Source organism: Struthio camelus, chromosome 18, assembly GCF_040807025.1.
Source record: "Struthio camelus isolate bStrCam1 chromosome 18, bStrCam1.hap1, whole genome shotgun sequence".
NCBI lineage: Eukaryota > Metazoa > Chordata > Aves > Struthioniformes > Struthionidae > Struthio > Struthio camelus.
In genome coordinates this window covers 13,939,073-13,958,967 of record NC_090959.1, presented here as the reverse complement: position 1 = coordinate 13,958,967, position 19,895 = coordinate 13,939,073, and the positions used below count along the sequence as shown (strand labels likewise).

The 19,895-nt window shown below is 42.7% G+C and overlaps 2 protein-coding genes across 3 annotated transcripts; one reads left to right on the top strand and one right to left on the bottom strand.

Moving 5' to 3' along the window:
- Window positions 1-2,005: 2,005 nt before the first annotated feature.
- On the bottom strand, window positions 2,006-12,958 carry TUBB1 (tubulin beta 1 class VI). Of its 2 annotated transcripts, none has more exons than XM_068913098.1 (4): window positions 12,411-12,958; window positions 4,957-5,065; window positions 4,258-4,368; window positions 2,006-4,138 (listed from the first exon to the last, which is right to left on the bottom strand). In XM_068913098.1, the coding sequence occupies exons 3-4, from the start codon at window positions 4,316-4,318 to the stop codon at window positions 3,066-3,068; spliced, it is 1,134 nt and encodes a 377-aa protein (XP_068769199.1). In that variant the 5' UTR covers window positions 4,319-4,368; window positions 4,957-5,065; window positions 12,411-12,958; the 3' UTR covers window positions 2,006-3,065. The 2 variants fall into 2 exon arrangements, with proteins under 2 accessions (XP_068769199.1, XP_009668802.1); XM_009670507.2 differs by lacking the exon at window positions 12,411-12,958 and adding an exon at window positions 7,003-8,495.
- Window positions 12,546-18,609, top strand: CTSZ (cathepsin Z). The gene is made up of 6 exons (XM_068913101.1): window positions 12,546-13,111; window positions 13,556-13,719; window positions 15,663-15,842; window positions 16,470-16,620; window positions 16,906-17,068; window positions 17,604-18,609. Exons 1-6 carry the CDS (start codon window positions 12,900-12,902, stop codon window positions 17,715-17,717), a joined length of 984 nt encoding a protein of 327 aa, XP_068769202.1. The 5' UTR covers window positions 12,546-12,899; the 3' UTR covers window positions 17,718-18,609.
- Window positions 18,610-19,895: the final 1,286 nt, after the last annotated feature.

The following is a 19,895-nucleotide window of genomic DNA, read 5'->3' as shown; positions in this document are numbered from 1 at the left end:
AAGTAACATTTGGATGCAAATATGAACTGTAGCTGACATATAGAGTGCTTTCCAATACTTGCTGCATCTTTAAAGCATCCTGATCGCCATCTTCTGTGTTTATTTGTTTTGCATAGAAGGTGGAGGCAAGCAGAGAGGAGGAGGTTCTGTTGCAGCTGTACTGTTGAACTAACATCAACTCAGTTTGTCATTTCACTCTAGGAAATACAAGAGAGTAATGTAGTTTTTCCTGGCAGGAGGCACCACCTCTAGAGATGTACACTTTTTTTCTTTTTTTGACAAAAATCAAAACCTCCATCCGTTAGCATAATTCTTACAGCATCACTTCATCACCCAGCTAGCTTTCTAGCTGACCAAATGAAGAAATTCGTTAATAACATGTGATGTTCCAGCTCTGGCTTTTAATATTGCAGTGATTGCATGCTTTCTTAGGTGCTTTCTATGTCCTTTGTCACAGCTGCACAGACAAACAGGATGATGTATTTTTCTGCCTCTACTTCAAAATTGTATACAATTGAAAAAGTGTGATTGCTGTCACTCAAATTATTCCTATTTAGTACAAATGGAACACTAGGAGGGTGGAGGAAAAAAGAGAAAACATAAGTCACAAGTGACATGAGGCGTCCCCTTTTTTTGGACTTTAATATTAAATGTAAATGTTGTTCTCTGTCTTAATTCAGGTGACATACTCGAAACCATTGATATATTAAAAGTAACTACAGGCACCTAGACATGGAATATCAGCGTCTTAAACTATGCAGTGTAACTGAGGCTTTAGAACTTATTTTTTAATCTCTTTGTTGCAGCGCTCTCTTCAAAGCTAATCATTTAATGGCAAAATGCATGAAAAAATGTAAAGTCCAAGTTTAGTTGCACAGAATAGCTTGGTCACATGATTAAGCTTGTGCACCTAGAATACTCAGGATTTTGACGTGCACAGAAAACAAACTAAGAATATATAAAAGAGTTTTTTGGGAGCGGGGGGAGGACATGACAGACAAGAGACCTAAACTTTTTTTTAGGAAAAAAAATAGCTTTAGGCAATCCTTTAAAATTAATATACTTCTGGTTTTTAATACAGTTTTCAAAAGAGAATTCAAGATATGTCCCCAAAAAGCCCATATGGAATTCATATACTTTTTTACATACATAATTTTTAATGTAATTTTATAGATCCTGCCCCTCTACTGTAAAACTGACATACCACAGGTGAGTGTAGTAGTCACAGACTCTTAAGAGTGCATCATATAAGCTGGGGCTGAGAAGAGTGCTATTAAAATGCGTTAGAATGATTTTCGGTTATTCAAACTCAGTTGTCATAAATGGTACTTAAGTAATAAGTTTGCTGTAAATGGAAGGTCTAATGTAGACAGGGTAATGTTTGAGGAAAGGACATTACATTTGTCATGATGTGTGTGCATAGGTGCCCTGCTGGTTGTAGATACAAAGAAACAAATGAAGGTTAGGTGCCTAAATACTTTTAAAATCCAGTTCTGTCTTTTTAAATCTATAGAAGGTCCTTGAGTGATGTAACTCAGTTTGTCTGCATTTGGGAGGAAAGACAGTTTTGGTTTGTTTACAGGGGTTCATGCATTTCAAAGTCCTTTGTCTCAGGAATTTTGGGGAAGGTTGGTTAATAACTGAGCGATTAAATAAGTACATTTAACTCAAGCTATATTTTGTATCTTTATCCTTATCCACTTGATTAGTAAGATCATGTCTACTTAACATTATGTCTGTGAAGTGGAAGAAAACACATTCAAACATTTAGATGTAAGCAGTCAAAAAAAAAAAAAAGTTGGCTTGACTTGGCACTTTGAATACCAAAACACGATAGAACTTAGCTCCCTTAGAAATCATTTTCACTTACCATTCTTGTAAATGTCCCTGTGTATGGCGTAGAGTTGCCCATTTAATATTAAATTCACCTTTTATAGCTACAACCTAGAAATAAGTTATTTTAACCTCTCTTGCCAAACATGATATTAAGTCTCAAACAGATGAAAACAGTCAACAATTTTGTTTTTTATTTTCAAGAGTATAAGAAACCAAGCTCATTTGCTTCGTATAACTTAAAGTTAGTCCTTACAAGGAAAAAAAAGTTTTTTTGCCTATTGAATGTATCAACTTTTAAAGCACTTTATTAAAAAAAAAGTATAGAATTTTTAGTTTAAAGACTATTATAAGTACAATGCTAAATATATGGCTGTATACATTTCTGTAGTTGGCAAGAAACTTTTTCCTGAAGTCAAGATACATTTCTGATTCAGTGATTGCCACTGAACTTGTGTCTCTAACTAGATGCAACCCCTTTCCTCCCTTTTGCTGTACTGAAAGTTAGGCAGAAAAGTTACAATAGTTAGTATATGGAACAAAAAAAAAAAAAAAACCCACCACACCAGAACTTCTAGACTGCATTCACAATTTTGTGTGTTAGTGTAACTCAGTGTATAGTTTGAAATAAAAAAAATAAACCACACAATGACAATGAATACAAGCTCTGCAAAAAAATTAACTTCCCCTTTCAGTCTCTACTGAAGAAAGCCCTACTGAACTTATCCGCAGATCTAGATAGGTCTATTGAGTGCATAATAAAATAGATACTGCCTTTGTAGGCCTTATAGCTGTGCATGTGTTCCTTAAACCAGTAACAGAGTCACAAACAAAAACCTGGACTATGTTTACTTGAGAATAAATAAATGTGATACGAGTTTATAGCCTATTTTACTGCTGCTTATGTTCCCGATATGCACACGCAGGCTGTATATTACATGTGGTGCCTGGCTATATATTCCAAAAGTGAATACGTTAATAAGACTGCTAGCAGACAACGTTTCTTCACAGGGGTTCTTTTTTGGGAGAGATTCAGTTGTCCAGGAAAGCAAAGCATAGCTGCTGTTGATTTCAAAAGCATTATATTGTAATATTGCTTGTATTTGGACCTGATACAGAGAAAAAAAACCCTTAAGAAAGGTGTTCCTTTGGGTATGCAGATGAAGGCTATTGCTCTTTTTTAGGGAGCGTCCATGTGCTTTTTGGAGAATGTTTTGATATTGCCATTGTTTCTAGAGCGTTTCCTGTTCTGGGCTAACTTCCACTTCTACCTCTTCATATTCCTCAACATCTGCTGTGGCATCCTGGTACTGTTGGTACTCGGACACAAGGTCATTGGTGTTACCTTCTGCTTCAGAAAACTCCATCTCATCCATACCTTCACCAGTATACCAATGAAGAAATGCTTTTCTTCTAAACATAGCTGAGAATTGTTCGGAAACCCTGATGAAGAGCTCCTGAATGGCTGTGTTATTGCCAATAAAGGTAGCTGCCATCTTCAGTCCTCGTGGTGGTATGTCACACACTGCCACTTTGACGTTATTAGGGATCCACTCCACAAAGTAAGAACTATTCTTGGTCTGGATAGCCAGCAACTGTTCATCCACTTCTCTGGTAGACATTCGGCCTCTGAAGATGCATGCCACAGTCAAGTAACGTCCATGACGAGGGTCACAGGCTGCCATCATGTTGCGTGCATCAAACATTTGCTGAGTAAGCTCTGGTACTGACAGGGCTCTGTACTGTTGGCTACCTCGAGCTGTCAGCGGAGCAAAGCCAGGCATAAAAAAATGCAGGCGTGGAAAAGGCACCATGTTAACAGCCAGCTTCCTCAGATCTGCATTCAGCTGACCAGGAAAACGGAGTGAGGTTGTGACCCCACTCATTGTTAGGGACACTAAGTGGTTGAGGTCACCGTAGGTGGGATTGGTGAGCTTCAAAGTTCTAAAACATATGTCATATAGAGCTTCATTGTCAATGCAAAAGGTTTCATCTGTGTTCTCTATTAGTTGATGGATGGAGAGGATGGCGTTATATGGCTCTACAACTGTGTCAGATACTTTGGGTGACGGCACAACACTGAAGGTATTCATAATCCTGTCAGGATATTCTTCTCTGATTTTGTTGATGAGGAGCGTGCCCATACCTGAGCCTGTTCCACCACCAAGCGAATGGATAAGCTGAAACCCCTGAAGACAATCACAGCTCTCGCACTCGTTCCTGACGACATCCATGACATTTTCAATCAGTTCAGCTCCTTCTGTGTAATGGCCCTTAGCCCAGTTGTTGCCAGCACCTGAGTTACCTGAGTACAGAGAACCAGCCATAATGTTACCAAGACTAATTTTTAAATGCAGTAAGAATGGTGTTAAAAGGCCACTTTGAGCCTGCTGGTCCTAGCTACTTTACTAACAGTATACATACCATGAATGAAATTGTCAGGTCGAAATAAGGGGCCTATTTTGCTAGATCGTACGCTGTCCATAGTTCCAGGTTCCAGGTCCACCAAGATAGAACGGGGCACATACTTATGAGCTAGAACAAAAGAAAAATGTGTGCAAGTTACTGGGTCTACTTGTAAAAATATTATCCCTGTCTCATCACCTCCGTCTAGGTATTTCAAGGTATTTCACCATATTTCATGTGGCGGTATAGAAAAGGGTTGACTAACAAAGCATAAGTTGGAGCTAAGTCCAATCCTTTTCAGTGAGCTTAAAAACCAGGGGTTCAACTTGTGCCACAAGTAAGCTTCAAAGCAAAACAAACAAAAACCATCAGGGAACTCAAACAGGCCAAGGACACTTGCAGGCTCACTCCTGCAGAATTACTAAAGGAAAACAGGTACAGATCTCAGTGGGAAGTTTTGTTCTGTTTAAGAACAGGGTTGGGCTAGCAGAGGGCAGAAGTGTTTTTCTGAAGCCTGAAAATTAATATGAAAAACTACTATTAGAAGTCAAAAGACAGGCTATAACCTACTCTGAAAACTCCTATCCACCACCTACAGTGGTTTTGGAGGTTTTTTTTTTTTAAAAAAAAAAAAAAAAAAGCTTTTGTTCCTAATTTAACCTTCATGTTGGTACTGTAAATTGCTCTAACAACACCCTAACAGTGCTGAGCGCTTACAGTAAGCCTCATTGAAGTACACATTAATTCGCTCGAGCTGCAGTGGTGCAGCCCCACGGTAGTTTCCAGCGATGTCAATTCCATGTTCGTCACTTATCACCTCCCAGAACTGAAAAAGGAAAGAGGTTCAAGACAGTCAAAAAGAAATATTTTTTTCAGCATAGTATGTTCAGCATCTTTTCTGCTGCTCTCATGGCAGTGACTGCACACAAAGAAGGTATTGTGCCTGAAGTGTGCATGTGTGGCCGGCGGGGGGGGGGAAGGGGGGGTGCTTTGCTACTTACACGTTAGAGTATAAGAAGGTAGAAGAACAATTTGAGTAAAAATAGCTGCATGAAATGCAATCGTGCTCAACAGTCAGAGGACCACCCCCCCCCCCCCAACCACCACCACCCTATGCGCCAGAGAAATGCTTTTTCAGCCATTTATGCCACGAGGGAACCTGTGCCCTAATAGATCCCTTCATAGTAAAGGAAATTGGTATTAATTTAAATAACACAGCTACTAGTTGGCACAGGCTTAAATAGTATGGGGCAAGCAGGCTTTTTTTTTGTGTTTTGGTGGGGGGGGGGTTGGTTTGTTTGGAGGGGGGATATTTGTTTTGAGGCCTATCATGAACAAATTGGACTGCGCTATGGCAGCTCTGGCTCAGCCAGCTTATGTGAGCAATGCTTTCCACAAACGTATTGGTCCTTTTAATTGCATTTGCATTTATATTCTCATTTTAGATCCAAGCCTCCCTCACCACCAACCTCCACCAGAAACCCATCTAATTTTTGGTGATCAAGAGTTAATAGTGTAATTCTGAATATCTGTGAGGCTCTAAATCTGATATTTTGCTTTTGATTTCTTATTTATATATAATATGTATATAAACTATACATATTATAACAAAATAAATAATAAAATACAGATATTTTATATATTATATACACACAGGACTTTCTTGGCAGAGGGGAAACTTGGAGGCAACACACACAACTTGTCTTGTACTTGAGTACTCTGCTGGGGGGAAGGGAAGAAGACCCAAATCTCCTATCTTGACATTCATATGGATGTCTTGTACTGGGACTCTTATCTAGGCAGCTACCACAGCAGCGCTAATGCAGGCACACCCACCCGCTATAATGTCCAGGCTATTCTACTTTTAAAGGTCTTTTGGTTTAGCAGCCAGTCTCATTTTAACTCTGCAAATACAACATTGTCAACAGTGTAACAGTGTCCTTCCCTTTAGCTATTGTGTCTTCAAAGACCCCCCCCCCAATCCCCTACACATACATACACACACTGTCCCCCCCCCACCCCCCAATTTAACCCAATACTTTTTTTGGACAATGTCCTACTAATGAACAACAGCAGCTAATTCTATGGCCATCACACAGCAGAAGCAATGTTTTTTGGCTCCATAGCGCGCACACACTGTCAGCAATGACCGACTTCTCTCTAAGCAACAGCATGCAGTTGTTCGAACTAAACAAATAGACTCTAAGTGACATGGCTAGCTGTCACAGGAGGCCAGTTAGGCAGGAGTCCTTAACTGCACTTTGTGCTGGTCTGAAAAACATTAATCGTTCAGGGTTAGCACAGGTTATCCTGTTGACTAATAAAGCCATCTAAATGGTCACAATGTGGGGGGGGTCAGTGATGTATATCTGAACTAATGCACTGGCATGCTATCTGTACAGTCCTAGAATTGCTGACTTCTTCACTTGTCCCAATATTTTATAGCCCAGACTAATGCCCCTTGGAATATGAGGCCCAGCAGGAAACCTCTGGAGCACATATAATCCCAGTGCCATACAGCCACTGCAAAGAAGTTTCATTTTTTTGCCAGTCTTCACATCAATTTTTGCACAAGGAGCAAGCCCATCTTGCCACTTTCACATCAAAATACTCCTACTCACTACTAACACAACATACATCCTCTCGTTCAGACAACAACGTACTCATCCCTCCATCCCCAAAGCTCCAGCCTGTTAATGATATTTGACCTGCTGCTACTGATAGCATTTACTACTAACGACCAATATTGTAAAGAGGCCTCACCTTAGCTCCAATTTGGTTTCCACACTGGCCAATCTGAAGATGCACAATTTCACGCATTTTTGTGTAGCTTAGACTTGTTAGTAGCTACAGCCTAACACAGGTTTTCTAGTTGCAGTCCCTAGGACAAGTCCTCTCTCTGCTGCAGTATCAGCTACACCCAGCACAGTCCAGCCCCAGGGGCCTTTTTATACTGGTGGAACTGTCACTCATCCAGCAAGGGGAGCAGCCAGCTCCTCATAGGTTATTCATCAAAGTATTTCACAAGGAGGCAAAATGCCTCTTCACTGCCTATGTACAGCGCATAAGAGCCCACTGCAGAAAACTGTCATTCCCCCCTGCCATTAACTCCAATTCTCTATGCAGCAAACACTGCGATTCATGAATACTTGGGCACAACGTACTTGTGTTTCCTTATTTTATACATGCATACACACACACACAGAGTTGCATAGGGCTATTTCCCACCTAAAATGAATGATGTTGATTTATGAAGTACATGTGTTTCTGGCTCATAATTTAAATTTTACACAGCAGAAAAGTCATACAAGACAATGTCCATAACAAAAACAATAACAACTTTTGAGCATTAAGCTCCTTTGATCACAACAATCAGCACACTGCCAAACGGACTCGCAGTTCACTAACAAGCATCAGTCTTGGTGTCTAACTGTATGAAGGGGCTGGGGGCGGGGGGGAAGGCATTAAAACCCAACTGTACGTATGGGTACAGAATACTCATGTTTAGCTATCCAGCACAGTTTGGGGACAGAGGCAATGACCCCTAAGTATGTCTACTAACGTTTATGTTTAATACGCCAGTGGCTGTGGTGGGTGGGCATGACGTTATTGGCTGTTATTTGCTTACTATAAGGTAAAAATGTTTTCTTCCTTCCAGTCAGGTCCCACTGTATTTCACCAAAGACATATTTTTCCAAAGACATTTAGCTCTGACATGCATGTAAGTTAGGGAACAAGGTCTTTGTGAACTAGGGCTGCATACACACCTTTTTTTGAAAAAGAAAGATATGAAGAAGAAAGATTATCCAATCTTTCATAATAAGGGTATTTTGCTAGGTAAAAGTTCATAGGAAGGATCCTGGAAGGAAGGGAAAGTCTAATGCTTTCATCTGTCCAGGCATTTTCCAAAAGCGCTACGGGGGATATACCCAGTCTAAGAACTGAACCAACCTCTGTGTACACATGCGCTCTCTTTCTTTCTCCCTCTTCCCCTTCTCGCCAGGCACAACTAATAAGTTACATCAAATGCTGCAAAACAGGAACAACTGACTTATGATAAAGAATTGACTGACTTAGGTGAGATGCAGAAAATATTCGACTGAAACCTATTCTCCAAATCAACCAAAGCAAGAGGCTGGAGAAACGTACCTACAAAATAATTGTCTTTACAGCTAGGGATGTGGGTAAAAGAAAACCACATCTATTTTCTGATCAAACCATAATTTCTCATCCCAGTTGTCTTCAGGGTAAAAAAAAAAAAAAAAACACTGAAAAATAAATACAGTTTTGAGAGCATGTAGGAGGTCAGAGCCCATAGGAGACCTAGCCTGAGAAGCCCCCCGAGGTGTATGTGTGAACTACGGCTCTAAGCAGAGCAGCAGTGAGTGCGCATTTGCTAGTCCAGTGGCTGAAACAGAGATGCCTTGAGGACTCTATCATGTCAGTTTAGGTGCTGAAAATACATAGATAATAGCTGAGGTAGATGGATGGGGTTAAGGGTTGTAACCTAAGCAATTGCACTACCTAAAATGCCAGTTAGGTATTTATCTATTATCTGCCCAGGCTGCTTAGGTATTTTTTAGAAATTCTGCTACATGCACAGCTACACAATTCAACGTGCTAAAATACCTGCAGTAAAAAACCAAATCCCTGATCCATGCTTCCTCAATGCACAGTGTTACCTCCATTTATTCTCACACCAGTTCAAAAAACTTTCTGCTGTGCTTTCATTCATTCCTCCCCTCCCTTTGCAGCCTAGCAGGTTATCTTCTCTGACATTCACACCATGGAAGACATTAGGTAACAACTGGCGGCAGTAATTGTGGCCTTTTATTGAATATTAATTAATTTATTATAAATTATATTGCACCGCTATGGTGTATTTAACATATGGCCAAGTTCACTACCACATCCATCATACAACAGCTAAACTTCCATGTTCTGAGAGCAGGCTAGCAAGAGGCACTAAGGGGTACAGTATTTCCTATTTCCTATTTCTTACTTTCTTATAACTGAAACATAGTATTTCAGAATTTTCCTGGAGAATTCTAGAGGTGAAATCCCAGTCCCACCACAGTTAACTACAGTGTCTGCTGTGTGAAACGCTTCACCACGTTAAAGGAAACAATGGAAGCCTGAGCAAAACATGACACAGTCCTGTTGCCTGTTGATAAACAGGACTATTATCACTGAGCAACAGAAACTCAGAATCACCATTCTGAGTTTCTCATCTGGAAGTTATACGTTTATAAACGTTTATACGTTTATTATACGTTAGATGATCGTGAGCGCTTTAAAAATGTTTCTTTTAAGGACAGGAGAAGGAACGAGAAACTAGCACCTTAAACTAATTTGAATACAAAGATGACTGTGGAAGGACTTAACTCCTTGAAAGTAACTACTTTTACCACTTTATGCGTGGCTAGAGTTAAGAAATCTATAAGCTGCCATACTGCTCCAAGAGAAAAATCAGCTTAATCCAGACTTCCGCACCACAAATGACTTCCACCTTTTTCTACCAGCTAATGAAAGGACAGATAACTGCTCCTAAGACAAAGCTTAGCACCACAACAGCATCTCAAAAAGTGGCTATCAAACATATTGTCATCCTCGTACAAGCTATTAACCATCCTCAAGAGCGACAATTAAAAGCAAGCTTTAAAATTCAGGTATACTAATTTTGTTTCATTAAAACACAACAGCTTTATCATTTTCCAAAAAATAAAGATTCTCTAAACAGCTTAGTTTCATTAGCAAGACAGTAGAACAGTTACGATGTTTAATTGCTGCATTGTAGGTATTTTCTAAGACAAATTTCTGGAAAGGCTATTTGGAAATTTTCCTTCGACTTTGAGAGCAACTTTCAAGCTATTCATGCACAGTTTTTATTTATTTTCTGCAACTATGCTAAAAGGAATAACTGCAGTTTCGAATTGCATACTCATTTGCTGCATTCTGAATGGGAGCTGTACAACGTGTCCAATAGCTACCGAGAGTAAATTAATCTATTTCATATTTTGAAAAGTAGCATTTATCTACAATGGCCAAAACTTGTGAAGAAGCTGCAGACCTTGATCCAGTTGCCAAAACAGCTGGCAAAATAATTTCCAGTAATACATTCGCTCAGGGCAGTTCACAAGCAAAGAAAAAAAAAGGGAAGCGAGAAAAAGATGCAATCACTCAACATTAGTTTTTCTCTTGCTAAAAATAGCTCCCTGGAATCATGTGCCTCCTATAAAGTGCTTCTTAATCCAGTCAGAAAGCACGTGAGCGCTTTCTGAAGTAGAGGTGGTTTTAAAGTGCCTCCTTTCCCTCTCCTCCCCTAAGCACATTTCTGTGAACTACTGTGTCTTTTTTTATACCAAACTTGGTATATGAACAGCATGTTTCTTTGTAGATTTTGTTTGTTTTCAGGCCCGTCATTCTTCAGCTCTTAGAAACCTCAAGCCTGTTAACAGCAATAATGCGCTTCCCAGAGACAGCCATTGAACATGTGCTGTTGTAGATTAGCAGTGGGCATGTCACATGAGAGAGGTGAGCGTGGCAGAAGGGTTGGCTTCGAGTGACTTTTGGCACGGCAGCGATTAGAAGCAGCCTGGCACTGGACACAGCTCTTACCAGCTTGTCCCACAGTTTCTGTTATCAGCCTGCCCACTGCTTCTGCTGCTTTCAGAGTGTGCCCTAGACACTCAAGCCCTGGGGATGGGGGAAAGCCAAGACCACAGACAAGCCAATTCTTTTTTTCAAACCACCACAACAAATGTACCTACCTAGGCTGGCATTCTGGGAAGGTTCTTCTTCTTTTTTTTTTTTTTTTTCACATGGTTTGCTTGGAAGGAACTAGCTTTGCACAATAGCAGAGGATACATTTTGCTTTTTAGCCACAAGCCGCACGCAACACTTTCAGCGCTGTTACTCACAGTCTCATCCTTGGCACCACTCCACGGGACATGGGAGGCAAGAACCCTTTCCTAAGGCTCTTTCAGACCTTGCTCTTGTTTCCTGAGACTGCTGAGAAGAAAGCCATTTACCATCCAATTTGAGCTGAACCGACCACAGGCCACCAAATAATTTCACAGAGGTCTGTGAGTGGCTAGCAGACCAGTTGGCGCTAGTCACCGCTAAACCAGGCCATACCATCCTCAGGAACGCTACCGAAAGAAAGCTTCGTTCTCCACACACTGCAGATTACCTGCTTCACATTTTCATTTCAGTTAATAACAGAAACTGATTAAAGACTAGTTCCCTCTGGCAGGCAGTCCAAAGGAGAGAAAGCAGCCTCTCTTTCTACCCTCACACTGATTTACAGTCCACTCTAAGTTATTAACAAGCATGAGTCTGTATTTTTAAACTAGCAGCTTTTGTTATAATCAGAGTGGACAACTGAGCAGTTACTTCCCCCACATGGCAGAACCATGACCCGTCAAAAACTTGTGTCTTATAGCAGAGTGAATTCATTTGCTGGGTAGTGCAGTTTCTTGGGCCCTATCACCACAACGACGTTTGCTGTTGAGTTTGAATCATTTAACGAATTGCCAAAAAGGTCACCTGGCTCTGCTGTTGGTTTCGGGACTTTCCTTCTCACTGCCTCAGTTTCTCCACGCGGAAAGTGGAGTCGATAAACCTCATGCTCTTTATAAAAAAATGCTGAAGATATAACGAAGAAAAGTCATGAGGTAAGAACTAGCTACCGTCTACTAAACATGTTTACTACGCATGACAGCTGCATCTAATGCATGGAAAAGAGAGCCTGGGAGTCCTCTGCAGGAAAAGTAAACTATTTTCATTATTGAATACACCTTGTAGCAAGTTCTGAGAATATAGAAGCTTCAAATGACCGGAATCCTAAAGAATAGCCTAAAAATGGACATACATCTGCATTTCTCTCTACACTGTAGCATAGGAGGCCTTCAGAAATGAAATGTTTGTAAGTAGTTAAAAAACCCACAAAAACCTGTTCTGCTCAACGTGATCGCAGAGCTGCTGGGTGGTGCAGCCTTGGCGCGACGAAACGCCAGGCCGCAAGAAACCTGTAAAATCGCCCCAAAAGCGGATTTAGCGACGACCAAGCACAGAACGACCCGTGCGGAGGGGGACGGCGACGCTGCGCCGCCCCAGCCCCTCGCAGAGGGCCGCGTCCCCCCGACCCCAACCCGGGGCCCGTCCCGCACCCGTGCCCGCAGCACGGCATCCGCGGCAGCAGGGTGACGCTTCAACGGCTTGTTTTGTCCAGAACGGCTCCGTTTTCGGAAGCGCCAGGCGGGAAACCGCGCCCAGGGGAAGCGCGCGGGCGTCGAAGGCCGGCGCGGGCGGCCGCGGGGCGACGGCCCCAGCGGCGGCGACCTCGGCGCGGGGAGGGCAGGACGCGGTGACTGAACGAAGGCCTCGTTTGCGTTGTTTTCTGTTCCGAATTACCCCGCTGCGATGCTAATTTCGATACTATCGCTCAGTCCCTGGTACGCTGCAGCTGGTACCGCTCAGTCCCGCTCCTAGCACGCAGGTGCCGCTAAAAAGGAGAAGGAAAAGCGCTGCTCGGGAGCTGAGGGGAGAGCTGAGGGGTCGCAGGGCCTGGCTGGTGCCCGAGGGCGGCGGAGCGAGGCGGGACGGGGACGGGGCAGGAGCGGCAGGCGACCGCCAACCCCGTCCCGCCCCGCCCTTAAATGCCAGCGCCGGGGCCGCGCTGTGGAGGGAGGTGCTGCCGCCGCCCGCTCGCTCGCTCCAGCATGGCCGGGCTGCTCCGGCGCCTCCTCCTCCTCCCGCTGTTGCTGCTCTGCGGCTGCCTCTGCCCCTGCCCGCCCGCCGAGGCCGGCCTCCACTTCAGGGAAGGGCAGCACTGCTACAAACCGGCGCGGCGCCAGGCTGCCGGGCTGAGGTGAGCCCCCTCCCTCCCTTCCCCTCCCGCGCCGGTGCCCTCACGGGCGGCGGCGACGGCCCGGCCTCCTGCTTCGGCGGCGGGGGTGAGGAGCCGCTTTTGGGGGTACTTCGGCGGGGCGGGGAGGGTGGGAGCGCCTTCCCCTGACGGGAGCGAAAGGGGCTGCTCAGGCGGAGCCGCAGCGCGCCGGCCGCGGCGGGCTGCCCGGGCGGGGGAGCGGGGGAGCGGGCGGCCCCCGGCCGCGGCCGTTGGGCAGGGCCGCGCGCGCGGAGCCCTCGGTCACGCTGCCCCTGTCATGCGGCCCGCGCGCCTTATTGCGAAACGCGGGTGGGGGTGGGGGGGTTGGGGAAAAAGAGGGGGGGGGAAAAACAAGCTCTTCTTGTTTGCTCGGAAACGTAGGAATCGGCAAAAAGGGAACTAGTTCTCCTTGTTGTCTCGATACAGGAGCTACCCCCGTCCTCATGAGTATCTGGACGTCTCTCAGCTGCCCGAGAGCTGGGACTGGAGGAACGTTAACGGAGTGAATTACGCCAGCACCACCCGGAACCAGCACATCCCGCAGTACTGCGGCTCCTGCTGGGCCCACGGGAGCACCAGCGCGCTGGCAGGTAGGCCGGGCGGAGGTGCTGGGGGCTCTCCGCTAGCTTCCCTATCAGACAAGCTGTCGCCTCCAGGCGTTTCTAGCTTTTGGTAAGCAAAGGAAGCGTGTGTTCAGCTTACAAAGACATGAAGAAGAGGTGCAAAGTACAAACTGCAGTGACTGACGCAATGACCACGGAGATGTTTGTGAATACCTGCAGGAATGATGGTAATTCCCACCCTTGGCAGCTCAAGGCAAGGAGCTTTGGTTTCAATAGAAAAAGCAAGCAGAGTAAAGCTGTCCTCACCCTCTCAAAATTAGCTAAGGGGGGAATACTGGAGCTGTTCAAAAAGCTGTTTGCAGAAGGAATGCATTTATTACTCCTACTAAGCTGCTCTTAAGGGCCAGGAGTTAAGAACTGAGGTTTCTGCCCCTCCGGGAGGGGCTGTGATGGGGCAGAGATAAAGACACTCAGCATGTTCCCTTCCCTTTGCTGGTACTTCATTTTGCTGCACCGTGTTTAAAGCAGCAAGGCACACCTTCCTGCTCTGCAACTTGAGTGATACCCTACAATGGGGAAATGAAAGGAGCTGCTTCTCTTGAGAAGGGGCTATGGGACATTAGCTTGCAGAGCTCTGGTAGTCAAATGAACTGACTACCACAGTGTAAGGGCAGATTTCAGCAGATGGTTTTCTAGTTGCCTTTTCCTTGGGAAAAGGAAAGCAGAGGTTTGCTTCAATTGGAAGAGTATTTTTTTTCTAGAGAAAATACACGATGATTTGCACATAACTGCTTTGGCTCAGTAACATCCTGCAGAACCACTGTTGGAATAGGGAGGTGGTTAAGAGGATGAAGTGTGGAGGAAGGGAAGAAATAGTGCAGAAGGGGACAAGACCTCACAGGTGTGTGTGAGGAGGCAGCAGGACTCCTGAAGGATCCATTCTTAAGCGATACAACAGTGCAGACATATATGAAGCCTGCCATGATGTAACGAGTACTGGAAAGAGATATACTTAAGAACTTACTAAGTTTTATCTAGCGTTGGCTAAAAGTTAAAGGTTGCATGTATGTGTGTATGTATATGTTTTTTTTTTTAAGTACAGAAGGTTGATTTAAAAAAATCTGGGTGTTTTTTCTTAGCTGCAAGGAATAGCTAGAGCATCCATTCTTTCTTTTTGTTATTGCTGAAAGACTAGATGAGGATAATGCCCAGTTAATTCATATGGAGCATTCTCCCAGTTCTCTATCAAGTATAGTGGAATGTCATTAGTACTAATAGGATTAAAAGTACTCCAGTGGCATTGGTTAAGCCTGTTACTGCACTGTGAGAAGCAGCATATAAATACTGATTATGAAGCTTTTCTGCCAAACTAGTAGTGTTTCAGACAAAATAAGGCAGCAGTATGATGAAACTTGTCCGAGATTGCAGGATTAATTGTGGTATGTTTACGTAACGGTATGGGTATGCTTCTGAAAGCTTTTCCTTGCTTAAAGCTTGCAAAGATTATCTCGGAGGCAGACCCCCAGGCTGCATGGGCCTGCTGCTGACTTTATACAGAACTCTCTACTTCTGTGAAACAGGATAGTGAGAGCTAGTTTCCTGATGTGTATCTGAGAACTCTTTTCTGTCAAGGCTAGTAAACAGATGGGGAAGTTTTCAAAAGTCATGGCTTGAATTAAAAGAGCCCTAGGGCACTTTTAAGGGTTTAAACAGATCTTACTCAACTGCATGTTTTTGCTGATTTTTTTGTGGAAAAATCTCCTAATGGAAACCCACAACACTATGAGCTTGCCCGCTTGAGTTAAGTCATGGCGTGTTTCTCACCATCTATAACAGAGGCTTTTGCAACCACAAATACTCGTGCCTGCAAACAGTTAAAGGAGTAACCAAGGGGACACTTTCAACACTAGTTGCTATGCATAACAGCCCAAATATTTCAACTAACAAGACCCAATTGCTTATTGTTACAGATCGAATCAACATAAAGAGGAAAGGTGCATGGCCTTCTGCCTACCTCTCTGTCCAGAACGTTATCGATTGTGCTAACGCAGGGTCCTGTGAAGGTGGAGACCACACGGGTGTTTGGATGTATGCCCACGACCACGGCATTCCAGATGAGACCTGTAACAACTACCAAGCTAAGGATCAAAGTATGATACCTAGTTGCTTTACTGTAGGGCTTCAGCCCAGGTTTGCCAGATCATAACGTAGAGAAGTCATAATTCCTTGAGTTTTGAATTTACTGGTTCCTGCCTTTCAGTGTAGTACTGTTGTTTGACTGACAGAACAGGTTTCCTTACACCTTACAAAGGCCTCTGTCTTTTTTTTTTTTTTTTTTTTTAACTCTAGCTAGACAGCATAACATTAAATCATGTCCAAACAGGCCTGTACCAGCTAAGTTGCTTAAATTTAATCTCTTATGTCTCCGATATACAATCTCTGTTATCGGAGATTCATCACCTCAAGCTAAACAAAGCAAAAACATAACCTTTGTATGTTCATGTGTAACTGGAATAGTTTATACAGAAGCAAACTTGAATTATTTCTTCATCAAGGCACCTGTGCCTATGAAGTAAGGAATAATAACTTGTGATTGTATAGACCTTCAATGTGATTTTGAAAAAGGGATTGAGTTCACTGGAGAAAGCATGTATTAGTAATTATTCTTAAGTTATGAATACCTGCCTCAAATGAATTAAAAAAGCTCAGTGCAGTACCATTCATTCACTTAAAGAAAAGCATTCTCTTGTGGTGATGATCTCGCTTTTGCTTTGTAGAATGTAAGAAGTTTAACCAGTGTGGAACTTGCGTTACCTTTGGAGAATGCCATGTGATACAGAACTACACTCTCTGGAAAGTTGCTGACTATGGCTCTGTCAGTGGAAGGGAAAAAATGATGGCAGAAATCTATACTAATGGACCAATTAGGTAAAAGGAAAAAAAAAAAACCTTGCATAGTTTAAAAAACAAAGAACAAAACTTATCTATTGCTAATATTTGAATTGTATTACTTGAATATTAGAAACTCAGTCTTGTGACTAAGGTGTACTTCTTGACTCTGGCAGATGTTAGCTGCTGTGGCTAATATGCAGATTTTGGCTTGCTGTAGTTACACCAACTCTGAAGTTAAAATACAGGAAAAATTGTTACTTTTTTTAGCCAGGCTCCCCCTTGACCCCCCTGTATAAAGATGCTTGCTCTGTTTTATTACAGCTGTGGTATAATGGCTACTGAAAAGTTGGATGCTTACACTGGAGGACTTTATATGGAATACAACCCCTCACCCATGGTGAACCACATAGTATCTGTGGCTGGTTGGGGTGTGGAAAATGGAACAGAATACTGGATTGTCCGCAACTCATGGGGTGAACCTTGGGTAAGGAAACAATGGAAGAAACATGCTTGCAAAATGACTTTAAAGAAAATATGTGGGTTTCTTTTTACTTGCAAACAGGAACTGCAAAGGTAGCTGGTGGATAGGAAAAGTAAGACTTTTTTTGAAACTAGACTAGCAATTAGAAAATGAAACCTAACTAAGTTGAAGACGGGGCCACTCGGCCAAAGTCACTTGCATAATGTCAACTCAATCCCAAATGCTGTCCTTCCATGGACATGCAGCTCCTCTTACAGGCAACTGTAAATTGCTGTTAGCTCTAGGCAAAAATCAAGTCACGTACCTGCAACAGAAGGAGGGGATTTAAATTCACCGAAGCAAAAACTGCCCCTTCAAACAAGGGTGCCCTGTGAACTCAGTATTATACGACTACTTCTTGAGTGAATTCCTGGATTCACTTCGAATCATCTATATTTGACTGGCGGAACAGAAGCAATAGCATTCATTTTCTATAGTTACCTTGCGTTTTCTAATTCACAATGTCTCTGCATATACTAATGCAAATACTCCTTTACAGGGTGAAAGGGGGTGGCTGAGAATTGTGACAAGTGCATACAAAGGAGGAAGAGGAGCAGAGTACAATCTTGCTATCGAAGAGGACTGTGCATATGGAGATGCTGTACTTCCTTGAGTCTACGTTTGTACATCTTTCTATTTAGGAACTACTTGGTTTGAAAGCTTCCCAACACAATCTTTTTGTTTAAAGAATAGTTGAAAACTCTTTCACAGTTCAGCCTAACCAGGCAGTTCTGCAACATTAGTCCAGAGAGCAATATACAATGTCTTGGAAGTAAAATAAATCCAGAGCTAAGACCAGAGGCCAGCTGCCTTTAGATAACTTTAAAAAAAAAATACAGTTCAATTTATCCATGAAAAAGTTTATCTGCCTTGAAGCACAATATTTAAACCATGTCAACTTACTCACAGAAACGGTACGGGTAAATCTGTGTGTGTATATATATATATATTTTTTAATACAAATTATGTAGAGGTATTGGGTAAGAAAAATGAACTCCTTAATTCTTCTGTCTAGAGCTTATACTAAAATCTATGAAAACATGACAAAACCAAGGAAATACTACACAACGATGTAGATGAAAAAGCAAAGCTATGTCTGGATGTGATATATTCAGAAACTAAATTCCATGTTGTTTCCTTTGCCTCCTGGTGAAACACAGTATTGTTGCTTGTTAGTCTTGTGTAACACAGTCACTTTTACCTAACTAGAAGTGACGTAACAAGAACAACTTTCGATCAAAAGTTTTTAAATGAACACTTACTGTAGGGTTATTCACCAATCTCTGCTTTACTTCCTTGCTTTCATATCTGACTGGCTATACTATTTTTCTCCTACAGGGGCAAAGTATAAATTATGTCTGCCATGAGCCAGAGCTCTTTTCATGCTCACTCATATGAGGAAAGGTAGCAAGTTCTCTTGCTTAAGCCTGAGCCAATTATTAAGTGACAATCAGTGCCCTAACAGTTGGCACTGAACAGTTTAATAAACTGACATTTTAATTCTACATGAGTATGTGGATTATAAGAGCTTGTTAACAGACACAGTTGTCGTCTCACTGTTGCTGGCACCTAACGTGCAGTCTCATGTGGAGGAGTAGCCATCCAAAGCTTACCCAGAATGGTATTCCTTTTACTTGACTTTATCTTGGAGAAGGGCTGATGGACAACATAGTCTGCACAGCAGCATCATGCATCTCAAACAACAATTCAAATGAAAATACATTACTTCCACCTCCACTGAAGACTGAAATGCAAAATATAAAGAAGCCTCTGTGTACTGAGTTGAATTCCAACAAGCGAGGAAAGAAGAGATGTTTGGATATTGTAAAACACTACTTTTAAAGGTCAGTCTCCAGTAACTGCTGTAAATCAAACCAACCTGTTGAGTCATGCCTCATTCAAACTCCTAAGCTAAAGCTTTTTAGGGGGGCAGAGAGGAAAAAACAGACCTTGCCCAAAACTATCTCTTGCTACCTTTTACTCTCTGCAATTGATCAATCTTTTATCTGTGAATGTGAGAGAAGTTGGCTTATTCCCCTCAGAAAGGTAAGTTATCTTTGGCAGAATGGTGAAGATCCATAAAAGAGTAAGACTTCCAGTGTCCAGGATAAAGCCAAGGTGGTTGTGCCACGTGTTCTGTTCCTGGTTCTAACTATTTAGGTATCAAACAGAACAACTTCAACCACTGTTGCAAAGAGAACATGGTTTAGGCTTGAGGTCAGGCCCCATTCTGGCAGGCTCGGAGACTTCAAAGCCTGTCTTTTGTGGCTGACTTGGACCTAACACTTTGACTTCCTACAGGAGCCGTATTCAAATTGTTAAGTGTTCTCTCTCTCCCATCTACCATTCACCTCTCCAACATAAAAGAAAGAGCTTAAAACAGATGTTTAGATAAAAGACAGGATTTCAACTGAGAATCCTGAGAACTGTGCTGTTTAGTTCAATTTTTAGTCCTTGACTTTGCTCTACCAGAGCCAAATTACCCCAAAGTACCAATAATGATTAATTTTTCCACTCTGGAGCGTTTGCTCTACTTGACTGATCAGGGGAGCAGAAGGATCTCATGCTCAATGGGACTTAATAGTGCTGGTATTGTAACTAGTCATAATGACCTACAAGAAAGAGAGTGCCCTATTCAGCTTGAACACAGAGCAAAGTAGAAGTGCTTTGTTTCAACAGAGCGCCACGAAGTGTTACTACAGTAACCTCACTGTGGAGTACGTGAGGGAGTGGCTGATAGAAAGGAAGACGCACTCCTTTCTAAGAGGAGTAAAAGCCCTTACACGTGGCT

What these genes read in the sequence shown, in the direction of transcription:
- CTSZ (XM_068913101.1), top strand. Translation starts at nt 12,900, where the DNA reads ATGCCAGCGCCGGGGCCGCGCTGTGGAGGGAGGTGCTGCCGCCGCCCG. An exon ending in CGCCAGGCTGCCGGGCTGAG is followed by an intron (nt 13,112 to 13,555) that starts GTGAGCCCCCTC and finishes GTCTCGATACAG; the next exon opens with GAGCTACCCCCGTCCTCATG. An exon ending in ACTCATGGGGTGAACCTTGG is followed by an intron (nt 17,069 to 17,603) that starts GTAAGGAAACAA and finishes ACTCCTTTACAG; the next exon opens with GGTGAAAGGGGGTGGCTGAG.
- TUBB1 (XM_009670507.2), bottom strand. Translation starts at nt 7,059, where the DNA reads ATGCGTGAAATTGTGCATCTTCAGATTGGCCAGTGTGGAAACCAAATT. An exon ending in GTACTTCAATGAGGCTTACT is followed by an intron (nt 4,369 to 4,956) that starts GTAAGCGCTCAG and finishes CTTTTGTTCTAG; the next exon opens with CTCATAAGTATGTGCCCCGT. An exon ending in ACCTGACAATTTCATTCATG is followed by an intron (nt 4,139 to 4,257) that starts GTATGTATACTG and finishes CTCTGTACTCAG; the next exon opens with GTAACTCAGGTGCTGGCAAC.